Below are 22,567 nucleotides of genomic sequence, written 5' to 3'. Positions count from 1 at the left end.
TGAGGAGGCTAGAATCCCCAGTGTATTGACCATCTTAAATAAGAAATCCATCCATGGAAAGTCTAGGCCAGTGTGAACAAGAACAACATGAGGATTTTACGGTTGAGCTGAACTTCTTAGGCCATGCTGACTATATTAGACAAAATATCCAAGGTAATCAATTATGAGGAGGAAATTTTTATTTTGGCTCAAAGCTTCAGAGGTTTCAGTCCATGGTCACTTGGCCCCTTGCTTTAAGGCCTGTAGCAGCACAGTATATCATGATGGGAACACATAGTGGAGGTTTTGCTCACCTAATGGTGACCAGGAAATAAAAGAGAGAGAGGCAGGGACTTGGGTCCCAATTTCCCCTTCCAGGGGCTGCCCCTGATGACCTAACTTCCACAAACAAGGCCCTGCCTCTCAAAGATTCCACCACCTATAGGTAGTGCTACTAGTCGGGAACCGAGCCTTTAACCCATGGGCCTCTGGGGGTCATTTCAGATCCAAACTAAGCACTACCCTGAATTACTTCTTTCTGAAAGAGTAACCCTTGGAGAGGAGAACGCGAGGGAAATGCTGGTGTCTCCATAATACAGAGTCAACTGCTCTATTTAATTTGTTTAACTTACTTTTTTTCCCCCCTCACAGAAAAAATCAGGCAAAGGTATGCAGACCTACCTGGAGAACTGCACATTATTGAACTTGAAAAGGATAAGAATGGGCTGGGACTCAGCCTTGCTGGCAATAAAGACAGGACACGGATGAGCATATTTGTGGTAGGAATTAACCCAGAAGGACCCGCTGCAATGGACGGACGAATGCGAATTGGAGACGAACTGTTAGAGGTGAGAGGCGTATGTGTTGAATTCTCTTTTGGTTACGTGGAGAGGTTCGGAAAATGAAGTGAAGGGGAAGAATGTTGACAAATTATATTTTCTTCAAATATTTAAAATAATTTTCCAAAACAAGAATAGAAAATACGGTTTCGAATACTATTTGCTGCTTGAGGAGGGACTAACCTCAGAAACTATTTTAAGACCCCTTAAGTAAAAATTTCATGGAAACATTAAAAGCACAGGGCTCGGGCTAAGAGAATAGCTCAAGGGTAAAATCTTCCTTAGCATGTGCAAGACCCAGTTATCTTTGGGGTTGGAATAAACCATAAGCATAACTGTTTGTTACTTAGGGGGAAGTTTTTAGAGCCAACAGAAGCCTGTGAATTTGTCAGAAGTAGTTAATGCCTGTCAGGTTGGTGATGTGGGTTAAGACCATGAAGGTTCATTATGTAAGAATAGAACAGAACTCAAAGAAGCTAAGGGGAAGACTAATCTTCTGATATTACTCTTTAGATGATTTCATCAATAACCTGAAAAGATCATTCTTATTTTCTTAAATTTAAAGTCAGGTCTTCTGAGTTTCTCTTAGTTTGATATTCATTTGCTTGCTGGGTCACTCATTCTTTTGGCTACCAGTTTTTGATTGTCAGGACCAGACATAAAAAAGAAATGAATAGGGTTGGAGATGTAGCTCAGCCGACTATGGGTTAAGTCCTCGGGTCATTCCCCAGTGCTGCCAAATAGAAAAAGACAAATACATCACGTCCCTTCATTCAGATAGTTGAAGAGGTCTTTGCACTCCAGAATTTAAAATATAATAATAATAAAAGTTAACAGCCAATATATACTTACTACCAGACACAGGAATCTCTTTCATCACTGAAGTCACAAAGTATTAAATAATTGTGCTGGGATTCAATATCTGGCAATTAGACTTTTTAGCTCTTTTTTAGCCACTCTGCTTTAAGATCTCTTAGAAAAAATGCCCCCGTATTTGGACATTTAGGAGAGGCTAGTCACAGGGACACTTGAGTTTCAGACTGCTTACTTGAAATGAAGGATTTCCTCCCCAGATTCCAACTCAGAATTTACAGTACAACTCAGAGTAGAATTTACAGTAAATCCATAATTTGCCTAATCGTATCTGGAGGGAAAGCTGGTCAGATGCAACTGTGAGACAGTCGGCCTCTGCCGCAGTCTGGCTGGGCACAAGATCACGAGCCACTCAAACAGGAACAAACTTTATTTTAAAAAAACCGCCAATACCACGTTCGTGCCCGGGAAGATTCCCGATCCACCCACGCGGCGTTCCGCGGGTTCCTTCCCGGAACCCCAGCGCAAGCGCCTCCCCCGGAATTCCCTCCTACTGTACTTTCTCAACCAATGGGAACTCTCCAGGAGTCCCGCAGCAGGAGTCCGGTATCCATATGAATGTAATTTTTAACATAATCATATCATCTCAATGGCTAGCTGGCATCACCTTTTAATAAAAAATGCCATGCAATCAAAAATGCCATGCATCATATTAATTGGCTGTGGCTCCCAGCATCTCCCCCCTTCTGTTTAATTAAGCAACAAGTAATGTGGCTAGGGACCGTGCCTGTTAGGTTTGTCCAATTCAACATATGGTTCTTACCCGTCATTGGAAAACTGACCTTTAGGCGTCAGCCTCCTGTCTTAGGTTGATACCACTGCAATTGGATTATACCCGTCACTGACTACCGGTCCAGCATATAGCCATACTTGTGGATAGGCCTATGCACCAGTGGGGGGGTGAGGTTCTTTGCCTCACCTCTGTTGGCCCCCATATTTGGCCTTGGTGCCAGTGGGGGGGGTGAGGTTCTTTGCCTCACCTCTGTTGGCCCCCAAAATTAGACCATCACTAGTAGAAGGGAGGAGGATACAGAAATGCCACGACACCAAATCAATTGACGACTCCTAGGGAAAATTGCATCACTGGTGACACATCAGCAAAGATACGCCAGCATCACCATAATTTGTTGTATCAACAGATAGATCACAGTGCATACAAGTGATACATAGTCCAGGCAAGTTTTGTAAGCAGTTCAAAGTGGAGGAATCTATCAATATGTCCATTTCCTCCCAAGATCATTGATGTATCAGTTTATACAGTTTGTTGTGATAATTATCGAAGAAGTTGTAGTTTGGTTTCATCTTTGTCTTCACCAGCACTGGGATGAAAAATAGGAATTCTGACAATGATGTTAAAGAGAGAAAGAAAAAAAAAATGTAACATTTTAACAGGTACTAAGAAAAAAATTTTTTTTTAGAACAATTTACATTATTTTGAACAGAATTATTAAATATAATGAAAAGGAAAGATGAAAATAAACAAACAGATTTGTTAACCTGCTTATTTGTACACATATTAAAATAATTTTTAACAGCTGTTTACCCAATTTAAATTAAACCATTAAAATTACGTGAATAATAAAAAGTACTTGGATCCATTTTTTTTATGAGCACTCCTCATATATGATCTATGGACATACGCACATATAGACATATAACACAAAACAGAAGTGTGCACATATAACATACAACACATAAGACAATAGTAAAGGCCTTGTAGTTTCACCTCGGTGAAATCTCCATTGCAATGTTAAAAACTGCACAGTCAAAAAATAAAACTGATCAGAAAAACATCAACCTAGGTCTGTATGAGCTCAAAAATAAAATAGAACTTTATGATGTGGGAAAAAGCAATAATAAAATAGATATTGAAAAAAGCATCCTGGTTAATCACTGTCGCAGATGTAAGAATGGCCAAGCTGGAGTTCTGGATATCAGCTGTTATGGATTTGAGTCAAATCATCTTCTTTTCGATCTGTAGAAATCGTTTTGGTTAGTGTTTCTGGAATCCAAATCGGCTGCTGTTCTCCCTGTGGAAACACGCAAACAGAGCCCCGACTCCAGACAATTACTGGGTCAGGACCTTTCCATTGTCCTGTTAGAATGTCTTTCCAAAGAACTTTAGGCTTATGCACATTTTTTGGATACATATGCCTTTCTGCAGCACTAAGTCCTGATGAATCCAAATTTAAAAAGTTTAAAGAGGGTTATTTTAAGTTTATCTTTGGGGGATATATACCCCTTTCCAATTCCCTCCTTTTGTTTTAATAAGTACATTTTAATAGTTTGATGAGCTCTTTTAACTATGCCTTGTCCCTGTGGATTGTATGGAATTCCTGTTATGTGAGTAATGCCAAATGATGAGCAGAATTGTTTAAAAGAGGTAGAAGCATAACCAGGACCGTTATCTGTTTTTAACTGTTTTGGAACGCCCACAGTGGCAAAATTTTGTAAGCAATGAGCTATAACATCTTTAGTTTTTTCTCCGACATGAAGGGAGCCCATCAAAAATCCAGAAGAAGTATCAACTGTAACATGCAAATATTTTAATTTTCCAAATTCTGGCAAGTGTGTGACGTCCATCTGCCAAATATGGTTAGGTATCAGTCCTCTAGGATTGACTCCAAGATTAACTTGTGGTAAAAATGTCACACAATTTTGACATTGTTTTATTATATGTCTGGCTTGTTCTTTAGTTATTTTAAAACGTTTTTGTAAAGTATTAGCATTGACATGGAACCTTTTATGAAAATTTATAGCTTCTTCTATTGTGGAGAAAATATGTATGTCATGTGTAGATTTATCTGCTAATTCATTGCCCAAACTAAGGGCTCCAGGCAATCCTGTATGTGCCCTGATATGTCCTATAAAGAATGGATCTTTTCTGTCCCAGATTAGACTTTGTATAGTGGAAAACAAAGAGAAAACAGTAGAAGAAGGGGAAATCCTACCAGCATCTTCAAGGGATACTATAGCATTAACTACATATTGACTATCAGAAAATAAATTAAATACAGAATCTTTAAACATCATAAAAGCTTGTAATACTGCATTAAGCTCTACCTTTTGAGCTGATTGTTTGGGTACTAAAAATGTAAAAGTTTGATCAGGGGTAACTACTGCTGCTGTACCATTATTTGACCCATCAGTGAATATATTTGGAGCATTCATGATAGGGGTCTTTTTTGTCATTTTTGGAAAAACTACAGGATGCTTAGACCAAAAAGACAACAAAGGATTAGATGGCAAGTGATTATCAAATGAAACATTAGATTTACACATGATTATTGCCCAAGTATTTAACTCATTGGCTAACTCATCAATTTGATCCATAGTATATGGAGTAATAATTTTATTGGGAGAAATCCCAAACACTCCCTTTGCTGCTTTTATTCCTTTGAGTATTAATTGTCCTACAGCCTCAGGATATCTAGTAAGAATGGTATTAGGAGAATAAGATAAATATATCCACAATAATGGACCTTCTTGCCAAAATACTCCTGTAGGAATATTTTTTGTTGGTAGTACAATAAATAATAAAGGCAAACTTATATCAATTCTATCCAAGTGCATATTTTCCATATATGTTTCAATGATTTTTAATGCCTTTCTTGCTTCAGGCGTTAACATGCGGGGTGAATTTGGATCTGATGGACCTTTTAGGATATCAAATAAAGGTCCTAGCTCTCCTGTTGGTATGCCTAGATAAGGCCTTATCCAATTTATGTCTCCCAATAACTTTTGAAAGTCGTTAAGTGACTTGAGTTGATCTACTCGTATTTGAATTTTTGGTGGACGGACCATGGTTGAGGATAATAGAACTCCTAAATAATTAATTAGAAGATTTAATTGTACTTTATCTATTGCTATCTCTAGATTATAACCTTTTAATAAATTTGTAAGTGTGGCATAACATTCTAGCAGTGTGTTTTTATCTTTATGTGCCAATAACATATCATCCATATAGTGAAATATTTGTAGTTCAGGATTTTGATTTCTAAGTGGTTGGATTGCTTTGTTAACATAAATTTGACACATAGTTGGACTATTAGCCATCCCCTGAGGGAGTACTTTCCATTCATATCTCTGATCAGGACCTTCATGATTTAGTGCAGGGATAGTAAATGCAAAATGTGGACTATCCTCAGGATGAATTGGAATTGAAAAAAAACAATCTTTAATGTCTATAGCTAAAACATACCAGGTTTTGGGTAAAGCAGACAATTGGGGAATCCCTGATTGAGCAGGTCCCATAATAACCATCTCATTATTAATGGCTCTTAAATCTTGTAATAATCTCCATTTACCAGATTTTTTTTTAATGACAAAAATGGGAGTATTATGGGGAGATATGGAAGGTTGTATATGTCCTTTCGCTAATTGTTGTTTGACCAGATCATGGGCTACTTGTATCTTTTCTTTAGTTAGGGGCCACTGAGGAACCCACACTGGTCTTTCTGATTTCCAAGTAATTTTTATTGTCTCAGTGGCCCTTTCTGAAAATCCAACCCATGTCTGTCTGTTCCTTGATCTATTTGAATTGGTGCTGCTATATTTTGTCCTTGTTTTCCTAATCTTTTTTCTTTTTTAAAACCTTGTCTAGCCCTAGTAGTGGGTGCATTAGGATTGATGTTATTTGTTAACGTCAAACCTAATTGATCTAGGACATCTCGTCCCCATAAATTTATAGGAAGATGATCCAATACATATGGCTGTATAGTTCCCTCACATCCTTCAGGATCCTTCCAATCTAATACCATTGCACTTCTATGGGGATTAGTAGCCACTCCTAGGCCTCGAAGCGTTTGAGTGGCTTGTTGTAATGGCCAATGTTTTGGCCGTTCCTGACTAGATATGATGCTAAGGTCTGCACCTGTGTCCAGTAGCCCATTAAAGTCGTGTCCTTGAATATTTAGTTTTAGCATGGGGCGAGAATCTAAATTTAAAGACAGCATAGCCCAATCTACACCTGTGGAGCCCAATCCCCTGGTACCTCTTTCTACAGTACGACTGGAAAATTTATCATGTAGGCTGGGTACTATTAGTAACTGTGCTACTCTATCCCCTGGTGAGATTACTGATATACCTCTTGGAGAACTAGCTATAATTTTTATTTCACCTTCATAATCGGGATCAATTACCCCGGGACTTATCATAAGTCCTTTTAGTGTAGAAGAACTGCGTCCCAATAATAAGCCTACCGTTCCTTGGGGAAGAGGTCCTTTTACTCCTGTGGGAATGATTTGAATTCCCATCTCTGGAGTTAGTACTGCTCTTGCGGAGGCGCAGATGTCCAGCCCTGCGCTCCCTCTAGTTTGTCTGATGAGGGATTTAATGGATAATGTGTCCTGGGCACTACCTTGATGGTGCTGCTGGGTTCCTCCATTGCCCCGTATATTTGTGGTTTTGGGCCCCGGAGCATTGGGCCCTCCAGTCCGTTTTTTGGCAATGGAGCCTGATGCCTTTCTCCACGATATCGTGGGTAAACACTTGATCCTTGTCTGTTTTTTGATAACGGAGTGCCCTCTATGGTGGTTTGAGAACGGCATTCATTAGCCCAATGTCTCCCTCTACGGCATCGTGGGCAAATACCTGGTATTCTATTCCTTTGATACCTAGCTTTGTTAAACCCTCCTCCTATGGGGCAATTCCTTTTAAAATGTCCTGTCTGATCACAATTGTAGCATGTTTTTGGCCTGGCATCTAAAGCCTGTTGTACTGCTGCTAAGACTTGTCCTTGTTCATTAATGTCTCTACATAATTTAATATATGTGTTTAAATCTTCATGTTTCTATGGTCAAATGACCTCTCTGCAGCAACGATTTGCTTGGTCATAAGCCAGTTGTTTTATAAATGGCATTGCCTGTTCTACATCTCCAAATATTCTAGAAGCTGTCTGAATAAGCCTATCTACAAATTCAGTGTAAGGTTCGTTAGTTCCTTGTATTACCTTAGATAACTGTCCTTGTAAATCTCCATGCCCCTGTAAAGTTTTCCATGCCCTAACTGCATCTGCAGCAATTTGTGCGTATACACCAGGATCATATTCAATTTGTTGCCGTTGACCCTCATAAGGTCCCTTTCCTAACAACATCTCCAGATTTCTTTGAGGGTAACCGGCTGCTGCATTTCGCCTAGCTGTCTCCATGCAGAATTCCTCATTGGCAACCTTCCATAACAAATATTGTCCTCCATTTAGCACAGATCGACACATGTTAGCCCAATCTGCTGGTGTCATGTCTAAGTTGGTAATAGATTCGACCATGCTTATGGTGAAGGGTGCTTGCGGGCCATAGGTTGTTACAGCCTCCTTTAATTGCTTTACTGTTTTGAAATCTAAAGTACGGTGAATTCGTTGCCCTCCTGCCTGCTCAAGTACAGGGCATGCTAGTCTTTGGGATCCTACCTCAGGATTTTGTGCATCAACTACGGGGGTTGAGGGCCGCTCAGCTGTAGGTGGAGCTGTTGGTTGAATTATGCCCTCTGGTGATAGAACGGAGTTAGTAGCAGCCTCCTGTTGTAACTCCCCACTTGATGGTCGTTTTTCCTCTAAGCTTTCTTTCTTCAAATTTTCCTCTGTCTGACTAGCTGGAGAGACCTTCTCTTTTGCTTGACCTGACATGTTTTCTACCACAGTTTGGACCTCTAACAATTTACTTAACAGTTTTTCGGTTTGTTTTTTACTAGTTTCTAATCTACTATAAAGGTAACGCAACCCAATAAGGTAGCATAAAACAAAACCGAAACAGAATGAAACAAAAACGGAGCAAAGAATAGTTGTATCAATTTTCTCTTTCTCAGGACCAAACAACTTTAAGCCTTGAGCCGACTATTTTTCCCAGTTTGCCTGAGAAAATTCTAGGGATAGGCAGCTTGAAACAAAAACAAAATAAATCAAAAGAAGAACACATTGTTTTTTGAAATGGTCACCCATTCTGTCGCCTTCCCTCAGGGGCGAGCAATTTTACTCACCTCCAAGCTTCAGGCGCTCCCCGTACAGGGCCACCAGTTGCCGCAGTCTGGCTGGGCACAAGATCACGAGCCACTCAAACAGGAACAAACTTTATTTTAAAAAAACCGCCAATACCACGTTCGTCCCGATCCACCCACGCGGCGTTCCGCCGGTTCCTTCCCGGAACCCCAGCGCAAGCGCCTCCCCCGGAATTCCCTCCTGTACTTTTCCAACCAATGGGAATTCTCCAGGAGTCCCGCAGCAGGAGTCCGGTATCCATATGAATGTAATTTTTAACATAATCATATCATCTCAATGGCTAGCTGGCATCACCTTTTAACCAAAAATGCCATGCAATCAAAAATGCCATGCATCATATTAATTGGCTGTGGCTCCCAGCAGGCCTCACCTGTCAAATGTCAGCAGCTTCTCCCCACTTAAAATCTGTTTCTACAAAGACGTCACTTGTGGGATGGCTTTGCTGTTCCTGTTCTTTTGTAACATAGTATCATGAAGGAGACCCACACTGGTAGACACACTAACTAGAAGAATTATTTAATAAATAAGTCAAAGGTGACTTGTTCATTAGTGAATATAATTAGTATAATTGTAGTTAATACAATTCATTGCTTCAAGTTTTTCCCTTGGCAACTTTTTAGAGAATTTCTTAGAGATGAGGCTAAACTGATAATAATGATAAAAGCCAGAGCTAATTTACTGAGTTATTGTTAACACTGTACCTATACATCCTACACATTTGTATTCAATTCACCTATATGGTCAGTACTATTACTATTCCCATTTTATGGGTAAGTAATATGCCTAATATTATAGAACCAAGTGTCTTAAGTTTGAATAATAACCCAGAATTAACAGACCCCAAGACTCATACTATAACCATTGACATGTACTGTGTTCCCTATGGTGTTCCGTTGACAAACATGTCATGTTTTAGTCTGTTTTCTGTTGCAAATAACATAATACCACAGACTGAGTTATAAAGAAATGAGATTTATTTGGACTCATGGTTCTGGTCCAAGGTTGAAGGGCCACATCTAGTGATAGCCTTGCTGGCAGAGTCCTGAGATGGCACAGCATTCTAGAAATGAAGCCAAGCTAACTTTCATAGCAGACTCACTTTTTTTTTTTCTTTTTGGTACTGGAGATTAAACTCGGGGGCACTCGATCACTGAGCCACATCTCAACCCTATTTTATATTTTATTTAGAGAAAGGGTCTCGCTGATTTGCTTAGAACCTCACTTCTGCTGAGATTGGCTTTGAACTCACGATCCCCCTGCCTCAGCCTCCCAAGCTACTGGGATTACAGGCATGCGCCACCAGCCCCAGCCAGACACACTGTTAAGATAACCTATTCACCTACCAGTAGCATGAATGGATTAACCAGTGCATGAGGGCAGAGCCCTAATCACCCTTAAAAGTCTTATCTAATCCTATCTCCTAATATTGAGATTAAGTGTCAGCATGAGTTTTGGATAGGACGAACCACAGTCAAACCATTGTGCTTCATTTGTTTAGATCCACGAAATTCCCAATGCATGATGTTCTAGTCTTTAGGGAATCATGTCTATTAAGCCTCTCTACTTGTTATTCATATCTAGACACAGACTTCCTGGCATGGTACATGGAAACACTCCAAAGGTGATAATTTGGAACATGAAGATTCTACCTTATTAAGACTCAAGATGGAATTTCCTGTAGAATCTAGACTAACAGGAGCACTGATGTTTTATTTCTCCATCTGGCATTTGATTAGATGATAACAAACAATAGCTGCAGAGTAATGAGTATCTTACAGGCCAAGCGTAAAGATCAACATGATACAAGGGGATGAGCACTAGACCTGAAAAACCCAGTTTTTTGGGTGGTAATTGTGTTTTAGAAGAGGTTTAGCACAATGCTTCTCTTACACTGTCACCACAACACCAACAGATGCCAAATGTGTTGAAAGAAGAAAAACACAAGCAGTTCCCCAGTGGACACAAATGCACATCCTAGAATTAATTTCAGTTCTGACACTGTCTACCTGGAGACGGTGGAAATTCCACAGGTCACACTCCCACAAGACTGGGTCCTGCCACTACAGATGTTATTCACAAGTCCCAGGTTATACCCTATACTCCTCATTCACCGGCCATAAATTAGGGGCTCCCATGCTCTCTTTTGTTTGATTTGATTAATTTGCCAGAGCATCTCACAGAAATCAGAGATACACTTAATGCTTACTCATTTATTATAAATAATATTACAAAGGACAGGAATGAATAGCCCCATAGAAAAGATGCATAGAGCAGAGTGTGGCAAGTGGGCAGAGCTTCCATGCCCTTTCTGGGCACAGTATCTTCCAGGTACCTCCCTGTGTTCAACAACCCAAAAGCTTTCCAAACCCTGTAGCCCAGGGATTTTGTTTTTGTTTCTGTTTTTGAGAAAATATCTTACTATGTTGTCCAGGCTCGTCTCAAACTTTGGGCTCAAGTGCTCTTTCCTCTTTAGCCTCCCAAGTACGAAGACTGTAGGCACACACCACCAGGCCTGTCTTAGTTCAAGAATGTTTGAATTGGTTTTTACCACATAGGCATGATCCATCATTAACTCCATCTCTAGCTTTCTACCCATCAGAAAGGCTGAAAGTTTAAAGCTTTTAATTGTGGCTTGGTCTTTCTGTTGACCAGCCTCCCTCTATCTAGGAACCTACCAAGCATTGCCTGGGGCTGGGGGTGTATCTCTTTGGTAGAATACTTGCCTAGCACTCAAGACACTTGTGTTCAATCCCCTGAACCAAAAACCAAGAAAAATGTGCCGCCTTAGAACAAAACATGTTCCTCTCACCCAGAAAATCCCAAGGAATTAGATAGCTGCTCGGTGTCAGGGACAGGGTCAGAGACTAAACATTAGAACAATAGATGGACGTAGTACCCTTATTGCTTAGGGAATTGCAAGGATGTTAGCTCTGTTTTAAGAATTGAGGATAGAGACCAACTTTATCTTTTTAATGATATCACAATGATGCAGCATGGCAAATAGTTGACTATTAATTCAATCAAATTTCCTCCCTTGTGGACAGAAACTTCAGGTATCTTTCTACCAGGTTGGGGACTGGAGGAGCTCTCCTAAATAATAAACAAAGAAGCAAATAAATAAATAAATAAATGTTAGCCTGTCTTTTTGGATCCTTCCTATTCCTTCCTTTAATGCTCAGAATTTGGTCCTTTCATTGCAACTCAGCAATTTTATCTTCATTCAGAGAGGAAAAAGCAAGAAGATTAAATATGGCAATTAACTTAATTCCCCTTCACCATCCCCCCAAAGATTCTCTAGTTTCTAAAAGGTGACAACAAATAAAAATATGTTGGAACACAGATTTTAGCATTCTGTGTCATCATCTCTAAGCCTCAGCCGTCTGCTTTTTCAAATTCATTCAGAAAATATCTTATTGTGCACCTGCCATGTAGCAGGCACTGTGTCAACAGGGTTGATTGATTCTGTGATGCTGATACTGGTTCTCACAGAGCTCACAACCCAGTGATTGGATAGCATCAACCTCAGGAGCTGTTGTGGGGAAGAATGAGAGAAAATATATCACAATCTCGGGCACACAGTAATGCCTGAATTCATTTTAGCTAATAGTATTCATAAAATATTTTTGTGTGAATTTGTGTACATCAGTTTTAGTTTGTTATACTAATACTTTCATCTCTGAAAGTATGTCCTAGAAGAAAGTTATCTTCTTATTCTTTAATAGCTTCATGCACTATTCTGAAGATTGAAAAAATAAATATACCAGATTCTTAAGCAGTTATAACCCATCTTTTTTGACCTTAGGTCAAGGATGACAGGGGAATAAATGTAGAAAAACAGTTACTTGGTTTCTTGTCATTTCTCTTTGATAAGTAAGAAACTGGTTTATAGTACAATATCAAATCCTGTGTGCTTGTTAGCTGAGAATAGGAAATTGATTTAATGATGAGAGCCAGGAAAGTTAAAAGCCAGTGTTACTGTAGCTGGTTTTTTTTTTTTTTTTTTTTGGATATTGCAGTATAGTAGATTGTTGAAGAACACTGCATTCTGTAGGAAGCATTTGCAAATGGGCTTTTAGATCATACTTACTGGATTTCTAGGATAGGGCAAATCTTGTATTTGCTGACCCACCCCAAATGCATTTATTTTTGTGGTCTCTCCCTCAAATTCAAGTTTTCAAGTAAAATTCTACCATCCACTTGTATTATTTCTCATTATTACTTTTTTGACATTTTTATATTATTGCTTTGTTCACTGCCTGCTTTTACTTTATAGTTGATCGTATTTGCTTAAGACCCTAAATGAGGTTAAGATGTAGAAGGGGAAAAAATGTTCAGACACTCTGTGGCTTCTTTTAAGTCAGACACTGCCTCTCTGCCAGTCCCTGCGTGTGTCTGATTCTTGTCAGGACACTTGCCAGCAGTTTTGTCGCAGTGGGATTGCATTGTTACAATGGAAGAGCATCGCTGAGTTTGGTCGATCAATGGCCCAGTTTATGTATAAAAGAAATTTTACATTAAGCCTCCAGAAGACGCTGTGATTAAATCTCAGCTTCTTTACCCTTTACTTCCATGCTAGTGTGGGGTTAGTGAATTAATTTCAAAAGTCTTTAGCATATAATTACCGTGTAGACGGGAATGAGACCTACCCTAGAGTATTGGCTTTCCCTGAGCAATTAGTCCCCTAAAAGACACAGGCCTGGGCATGGAGCTGTCACGTGAATATCGGATTTATTTATAGTCTGCCCTACAGTGCAAGTGTGGGAAGAGAGAGCTGATAGTGCTGTGCAGGGAATTGGAGTGATTTGTCAGGTTACAGCAGCAGCCCGGAGGAACAGAGTGGGTGGCACGAGAAGTGTGCAGTTGATGAGACTGGCGGGTGGAGCTGGACCCCTCTGGCTCCTGAGACCTCCGAGACAAGAGGAAACGCAAGGATTGCTCCCTTTGTAACTGTACCTGCAATAGAGCCTACACTGAGTCTCATCATTCTGTATATATATAATATGGTATTAAGAACCTTGGAAGGGCTGAGGTTGTGGCTCAGTGGTAGAGCACTTGCCTCGCTTGTGTAAGGCACTGGGTTCAATTCTTAGCACCTCATAAAAATAAATAAATGAAGATATTGTGTCCATCTAAAAAAACGAACCTTGGAAAAGCATGGAGGCTTGCTATGCTTACTAGGGGATAAAGACAGAACCACAGGTAAATTCAGATCGTAATTGTCTCATGATATTAATTTGATAAGAGAAAAAGCTAAAATCATAAAAGTTAAAGGACTGACCCAGGTATTTGCCACTGCTTCAAGGCGGAACTCCTACCTTAGTGCCAACAGCTTGTCCTTCATTCTCTGATGCCAGTGAGTTAATTCTGAAATATCTTTAAAGACTTAGATGTGATTGGAAGTACAGTACAGTAGTAAATAAGTCACTAGATTTTGTGCATCCATGGATACAGTTACTTGGAATTTACAATCAAAAGCTTGTCATTTAGATTGAGTCTTTTAGGGCAGGGGACGTAGCTCAGAGATAGAGCACTTGTCTAACATGCATATGGCCATAGGGTTCCATTCCCAGCAAGCTGGTGAAATTATACCTATCTCTTTAAGAACCAAAAGAAAAATAATCATTTTTTTTAACTTGCCCTTCTACAGTACAAGAAATTCGGTGAACTTAATAATTAAAGCACTTTCCCCTTCATTTCCATGCTGGAGTTGGGCAGGACTTTGTTTTCAGGCTACAGAAGCCGTTATGTAAAACCTAATTCATATTGGGCAGCCTCCTTCTTTTCTGTTTCCTGCTGTGAAGTTTTTTAGCTCTATTTTTGCTTTTTTTGTTTCTGGCCCTGGCTTGTTAGGGCAAGACCTAGTTAAACTTCATGTGTTTATGTCACTGAAATACTTAAGCCAAAAATCTGTATTCTTACTGTTCTTTTGAAGGAATGACAATCATTTAATTTTTATTTCTGCTATCTTTGTTATTACTCTCACAAAAGCTTTATTTGGGGGCTGGGGATGTGGCTCAGTGGTAGAGCACTTGCTAGCATGTGTGAGTCCTGAGTTCAAGACCCTATATATATATATATATAAAATAAAATTTAAAAAAAAAAAGCTTTATGTGGGATCTCTCCAGTGAGCCAAGTTATTTTTAAATCCCAGAAAGAAAGTGACATGAAAACAGAAAGTAAAAATGAAGGTTATTGAAGAAAATGAGATTACAGGGGGAAACGGAAAGGTAGGGGTGAGGTGAGCTGGGAAGAAATGTGCCATTGGAAGGACTGGTTTTTAGCAATGTGTCTTTGAAGAACTGGTGCCTGCAGTTCTTTCCCACCTCTTGCATGGTGGCTTAGGATGGTTCTCCAGGCAACTATCTCCATTCTGTCCAGCATCTTTCCTTCTGTCTCCCAGTCCTTCTCATTGCTATTGTAGTGACTGTATGGAAATGTAGGCTGGAAAACTATGCGTTATTTCAAAGAGTGTTCTTAATATCAGCTGCAACATGTAATTTATTTCTGTATTTTTGCTTTATTTGCACAAAAGAAATTTCCACCTCACTAACTATTTTTGCTTTTTTTGTTTCTGGCCCTGGCTTATTAGGGCAAGTGCTATGGTCCACCCTTGTCCAAATGAGATATATTCCAAGACCCCCAATGCCTGAAACTGTAGATAGTGTTGAAACTCATAGACTGTTTTTCCCCTGAATGTGCATACATATGGTAATTTGGAACACTGAAAGATTAACAATAACAATAATAAAATAGGACAATTATAACAATATACTATAATATTCAATTATCCTATATTAAGAAAAATTCTTCATATCTTCTGTTGTGCATGTCTTGTGCTTTGGGGTCACTATTAAGTAAGATAAGGTTGCTTGAACACAAGAACAGTTGATCTGGCAACTGAGACAGCTACCAGTTGAGCAACAGGCAGGAGGATAGACACACTGCATTTGATTCCCCTCCTGGGAGAGATGGAGTGAGATGGTGTGATGCTACTCATCATGCTACTCAGAATGGTGCACAATTTAAAACTTATGAACTGTTTATTTCTGGAATTTTTCAACACATGTTTTCAAACTGCACTTGGCCACAGGCAACTTAAAACCCATGAATATGAAACTGTGGCTATGAGGAGCTGCTGTATATGAGAGTCTGTTTTCCCCACCAGATCTAGGAAACCCTGGATAACATTAGACCCCATTCAACCTGATAGGTGCTGTTTTTTTTTTTTTTAATTGAAGAAAGTTATTTATACATATGCCATACATATTCACTTGAGAAAGTATGAAACTAGTATTATTCTCTGGTCAGGCAGTTTTTAGTGTTCGTACTTGTATTGAGGTTTTCTCTGCTAACAGTTACAACACATGAAATGAGAAATGGGGCTGTGTGCTAGTGAACATGGGAAATCCACGTGAGTGTCCTTGGCTGTTCCAGGAGGCAGGTCAGGTGTGCCCCTGATCAGTTATTCTGATCTGAAGATTTGGGTATTTAAGGCATTAAGATAATTGCCTAGGTTGTTCATGGAGTTTTTCATCAGTATATCTGAAACCATTAAATATAATGATAATGATCATAAAGCAGTGTTTCTGAAAACACCAAATGAATAATGCCTGGAAGGAGAATTTTGTGATATTGCTATTGTGGTTGAAGATGTGAAATTCAGAGCACACAGATGTGTTCTCACTGCCTGCAGCACCTCCTTTAAAAAGCTCAAGATATTTGAAGTACATAACTCTTCAGTAATACAAATTTTCTTTGCTCTGATAAATTTGAAGAGGTCCCGAGCTACATGCACACAGCAGAGATTTCTGTGAAAAAGGAAGATGTTAATGATGTTATTGGATCAGATTCTTGCTATCCAATTTTTGGCTAAACCCTGTTCTAGGAAGCAAGTTGTGTCTAGTCCCAATGAAAATAATGGCCAAAGAGTATTACTTCAAAATAAACCTCCCCATTGGAGCTATTGCTGACACTCATTATCTCCAATGATGCTATGGAAGAAATTGGGGATTAGGATGACAGTTTTTCCAATGATACAGTAGAAGGCACCCCCTCCCCACCCCAGGTCAGGAGGATAGGCCATCTACAACTATGCTTAGGGTTCAGGAAGTGGTTTTGAAAGAGCTGGGAAGTGAGGATATTCAAAAAGTAAATTGCTGCCAAGCATGGTGGTGCACGCCTGTAATCACTATGGCTCAGGAAGCTGACCCAGGAAAGAGATCTGGAGTTCAAAGCCAGCCTCAGCAATGGCTAGGCGCTAAGCAACTTAGTAAGACCCTGTCTCTAAATAAAATACAAAAAAAAAAAAAAAAAAAAATAAGGCTGGGGATGTAACTCAGTTATGGAGTGCTCCTGAGTTCAATCCCTGGTACCCACCCTCACAAAAAGAAAAAAAAAAAAAAAAGTAAATTTTGCTACAGCCAGAAAGAGTCTGTGGAGACTCCAGAGTCCAAAGACTTGGGGTACCAGACCCCTCAAGCCTTAACATTCAGTGAAGGGATGAGTTCTTTGAAAGATGAACAGACACCAGGTGAACAAGAGCCAGTAGTGACGTGGAGCTTGAGTATTTGCTTTACAGTCACCATCAGGAGCAGTTTGCCTGTCAAGCATGTGGGAAGTCATTTTCTGATGAAGGCAGTTTGAGGAAGCATGAGAAACTACCCAACGAACAGGCCATTTGTTTGTAATGTATACACACAGGCTCACCCGAAAGAGGTAAATATGAGCCCTACAGTTGCAAGGTGTGTAGAAAACCATTTATTCGTGCCCCAGACTTCAAGAAGCACAAAAGTTCACAGTAACAGAAAACCATTCACATGCAACATGTACGACAAAGCCGCCAAACACAGGTCTCATCTTAAGGACCTTGAAAGGGCATACAGAGGGGAACAGCCCTTTGTGTGTGTCGCCTGTGCCAAGGCATTTGCCTGGCATCTGCTCTGAAGAGACATGAGAACAATATGCACAGTGAAAGGAAGCATCCAGCGCCAGACAGGACAGTCACAGGCAGCCACCTTGGCAGCAGAAGCAGAGCAGCAATTGGAAACAGCCATATCTAGAGGTGGCAGGACAGGGACACTACACCTGGGAGGCCAGGACTGAGACCACATTGATCATAATCAGCCAACGCCAGTTATTATGTTTTCCTGGAAACAAATGGAGCAGTGTACTTGCTGGCCTTATGAGGGGGTGGGGTGGTCGTTTATAGGTTTTTAAAACCTTTAGGAAGTTACCATCCTAAGTTCTGACTCATTTCACTGTCCTATCTGGTGTCTGCTGGTGTTGCCTGCAGGCTCTCCTCCCCTTCTTTTTTTGTGATTTTAATTTGAGAACCAAGAGCAGTTTGGAAGCCAGAGACTTCTGTTCCATTTTTAATTCTCTGTACTCTTGCTGGGGAGTGCACTGCACTGGGTAATCATCGAGTACTTGATTTCTTTATCATCACAGTTATGTGTGACTTGTGGTCAAAACAGCAGTCTTTTTATGCTTTTCTTAGTACATTATGGTCCTATATAACAGTTGGGTTCATGTTGACGTAATCATACACTCACAGAGTTTAATTTACTCCATTTCAGTCCCTGGCGTCCCTTTCTTCTCTCTGCTCCTCCTGTCCCCTCTGCCCCTTCCTCGACTGGTCTCCTTTCCACTCATGCATTTATTTTTAATTGTTGCTTTATAGATACATGTAAAGTTGGAATTCACTGTGGTATATTTATATACACATGTAATGTCATTTTGTCATTCATTTTGCATTTCCTCCCCTTTCCCATTTCTCCTCCCTCCCTCTCAGTCTCCTACTCCATTAACCTTCCCTTTGTGATATCTGCCCCACCACACCCTTATTTCCCCTTTGCTCTAGCTTCCATGTGGGAGAAAACATTGGACCCTTGACTTTCTGAGTCTGGCTTATTTCACTTAGCATGTTGTTCTTCAGTTCCATCCATTTACTAGCAAATGCCATAATTTAGTTCTTCTTTATGGCTGAGGAAAACTCCATTGTGTATGTATAACCACATTTTCTTAATCTATTCATCTGTTGACGGGTACCTGGGCTGGTTCCGTAACTTGGCTATTGTGAATTGTGCTGCTGTAAACATCAATATGGCTGCATCACTGTAGTATGCTGATTTTAGCTCTTCTAGATAAATATCAAGGAGTGGGATAGCTGGGTCTTGTTCCATTCCTAGCAAAACAGAAGTTTGTTTTTTATTTTAACAGTTTTAATACCAATAAATGTATCTCATGAATGTAGAAAATGCTAGTGGGTGCTTGACCAAGGACATTGGGCAAAAATGAAACCAAGTTCTGAAAATGCAGAATGATGTTAGATTTGTATTTGGTTTGTTAAATTTTTTATGGCTCTGTTTTTCACTATGTTGTGATAGTTGCTTTGTTGAGGTGCCTTTTCATCCATTCTCTTTACCCTTTATCTATCCCAAAGTCTGCAATCACATGTACCAAGGCGGAGGGAACCCACCAGGGTACTGGTGGTCCTGATACTGAGTTTATAAGTCCCTCTTTGGGGGACATTAGTCACTTTGCACCAATAGAGATTTGTAAAGTAGACCTGTGGTAGGAGGAATAAAACCACTCCCAAAGGTAAGATTTTTACATGTGCACTAATGCTAAGATTTGCTAGATCAAAATAATTCTTAATTGTTTTTGAAGTTGGCTTGTATTTAGTATCCTTCCTTACTCCCTCCTTTCTTTTCTTCCTTCTGTCTCTAAGGATTGAACCCAGGGACTCACCCATGCTAAGCACTTGCTCTACCACTGAACTACATACCATAACCCCAAGGCAATAGGAAATTAACAGTAGGCAACTACATTATTTGTTCAAGTGAACCAACCTGTAGTAATTCAGGCAAGTTTTACAGACACTAAAAATCAAAGCAATATATAAACCTATTTCTCCATTCACTTTTTTAAAGTTAATATTTTTCTACTTATGGCAGAGGATTCAAAAGAGTATCTTACTATTTTCCCAATGCACCAAATACATCTTTAGAAAGAAATGAGTTACATATTACTATTAATCTGCCATTAGAAAATATTTCAATTTAGAGCCAAGCATGATGGTACATGCCTGTAATCCCAGTGGCTCAGGTGGCTGAGGCAGAAAGATCACAAATTCAAAGCCAGCCTCAGCAACTTAGCAAGGCCCTAAGCAACTTAGTGAGACCCTGTCTCAAAGTAAAAAATTAAAAAAGGCTAGGGATGTAACTCAGTGGTAAAGTGCCCTGGGTTCAACCCCTAGTACAAAAAAAAAAAAAGAAGAAGAAGAAGAAGAAGAAGAGAAAATAGAAAATATTTCAATTTAATTGTGTTTGAATGTTTGAGAAAAAAGAAATCTCTCATGCTTAAGCATTTTAAATGAATATGATCCTTTGGGAACGTTGTCCTGAACAAGCAATAGATTAAATCAAAGTTGTGGCAAATCTCATTTTAGCACTGCATCTGTTATATTTAGTCCTTAAAGCCTGCTATTTTGTCCAAAGTACTAAGAACTTGCTCCTTGATGTATATTAATTTTTTCTTTTTTTGAGAAAAAAAAATGTGATAAATTCTCCAGAATTCTTTGCTCATTATTGTGGAACTGTGTTTTCCTGTGAGTGTTGGTTACCTTCCCTGTTCCACCCCTAGCCTTGGTAACCCTTTCCTCCTCCCAAAACTGAAGCAGTGGTTTGGAAAGAGAGTGTCTTTATCATGGGACTCCTAGCCCAGCTTTTTGGGAAGAAAAAATATTCTGAAAGTCTGCGAAGTCTTTATTTATACATTAGTCTACTTCTCTGTGCCTGCCCAAAAAGCTGCACTGAGGTACCTGTGTTTCCTGGAAAGAGACAAGTTTCACACCTGCATTTGTCTCACCTGCTTATCCCCAACCTAGTGCCACTCACCTCCTTCCACGCCTGCTAACCCACTGTCCTGCTGCCTGCTCTGAGAAGAGATGGCTGCTGCTTGCTTTATGCCCACATCCACCATATGGCAATGCAATTATTTGTTTCCAGGATTTGTGTCATTTGTTAGTGTACCAGGTGCTTGAGGGCTGCGACCATATCTGACTCAATAAAGTCATTCTTACAAAGTAGCTTTCAGAAAATTTGTTATCTGTCCAGTATATGGCAGCTATCATGATGACAGCAACAGAAATTCCTGTATTTTTATCAAGTGTGCAGTGACTGTTGAATAAGGGAGCAAATACAAGGTACACAACATGACTATTACACTTTTTTGGAATATTTCTTGATCTGGGGTTTCTATTTTGTGAGCCTTATAAGTTGGAATTAATATTTCATAGGATTATAAATGAGTTACTTAGCCTATGGCTTCTTTTTTTTCACCCCAGATAAATATCCTCAAGGAATGTTTTCTATTATTAACAAGCTAGGCTTCTAGACTCAAAGAGAACTGGCTATAAATTCTGGCTCTATATGTGTTACATTGGTCAGATTCCTTGAACTTACTAAGCCCCAATTTCTCCATGTATAAAGATGTAATAAAGCACTCCTCTGCTGATTAGTGAGATAAATGGAGTAATATATTTAAGGCGTACATATACATGTGCAGATGTAGTGTGTGTGCCTTGTATATTGCTTATTAAACGGTGTAATTATAATTGTAAGAAATTGGTATTGAACTGTGGAAATCCCACCGTCAGAGATACTGGCTTTGACATAGTAAAGGCAGTCACAAGCTTCCTTTACATCCACACAGGAACTTTTATGACAATCATGTGACTAATAAGTAGGTCACAAGATATTCATTGCTTTTTTTCACCCAAAAGTGCATCAACCCATCCAGAGATTTAGCACCTCCCTCACTTCCTTTTAATGGAATGATGTTCCATTTGTTGACATTTGACCATGAATACAACAAGCTTTTTGTTGAAGAAATGTAAGTTTTTTCCCCTATTAAAAGTGTAGCTATGATAGACATTTTGATGTCTGAATTTTTAATATTTTAGGATAAATCTTTAGAAGTAGAATTAGTTAGATTAAAAGTTAATGTGTGAGATTATTCTTCATCTTAAGCACTTAGGAATTGTTTGGGTTTTCCTGCATGTGTGTTTCATTTAATAAAAGAGATAAAGACAAAATTAAACTGTATATTTTAATGTCTTAAATTGTGAAATTCAGGATATTTGAAAGTAAGGAAAAGGACTCAATATCATTATCAGCAATTTAAGTAATGTGAATTTCAACTCAGCTTCTAATAATCATCACTTTTCATAGTAAAGCCTTTTGCTTTGAAAAAAAGCATCAGCAGGGTTATTATTGAGTGTAATAAATTATGACATGATGTTCAATCCTCAGGCAGATCTGTTACTTGAACTAAATCTTAATTTTTGTATAATTAATATTTTCAACCCTAGCTCAATTAACTTTTATTTCCAACTTGATATGTCTTTTGAATAGATTTAATTGAGCTGCTTTTCAGCATAAATTTATATTCATGTTCCGTTGAACTATGGAAAATTAAAGAGTATTTTAAAACTATCTCTTCGTAATATTTTTGAATAATTAATTTTATTGAAACAAATCTCATTAAAGACCTTTAAAGTGAAAATTTATGTAGTATTAGAAAAGAATTTTCAGCATTTACTTTGCTGAATCTTTGCTGGATTAACCCTCATTCTACTTCCAACACAAACTGTGAAATATTTCAGTTAAGTCTCCCATATTTGATATATCAGGGACTTACCTTATAACAGGCCTTTACTCTTTTTCCCTCCACAATAGCAGAAACTAAGCCACAAGGGTAAAAATTAAGTGCAATGAAAACCTGTTTTATATATGTATCTCATTTGGGGTTGTGGACCTCATTACCCAAAGCTGTTACAATTTACTCACTGAATTTAAAATTTAGAACCTGGAAAAAAGTGAAC

At 39.1% G+C, this 22,567-nt stretch overlaps 1 protein-coding gene and 1 pseudogene across 3 annotated transcripts in view; both read left to right on the top strand.

Moving 5' to 3' along the window:
* The window catches only part of Patj (PATJ crumbs cell polarity complex component), a 345,826-nt gene that overhangs the window by 193,938 nt on the left and 129,321 nt on the right, over positions 1-22,567 (top strand). For all 3 annotated transcript variants that reach the window (XM_076860270.2, XM_076860269.2, XM_076860271.2), the window contains exon 28: positions 631-827. In XM_076860270.2, the coding sequence (XP_076716385.2) occupies positions 631-827 (197 nt within the window). The remainder of the gene's footprint in view (positions 1-630; positions 828-22,567) is intronic.
* LOC143403435 (zinc finger and BTB domain-containing protein 14 pseudogene) lies at positions 16,203-17,784 on the top strand (annotated as a pseudogene).

This window comes from Callospermophilus lateralis, chromosome 7 (assembly GCF_048772815.1).
Source record: "Callospermophilus lateralis isolate mCalLat2 chromosome 7, mCalLat2.hap1, whole genome shotgun sequence".
NCBI lineage: Eukaryota > Metazoa > Chordata > Mammalia > Rodentia > Sciuridae > Callospermophilus > Callospermophilus lateralis.
The sequence above is the reverse complement of the archived record's forward strand: the minus strand, read 5'-3'. Positions and strand labels throughout refer to the sequence as shown.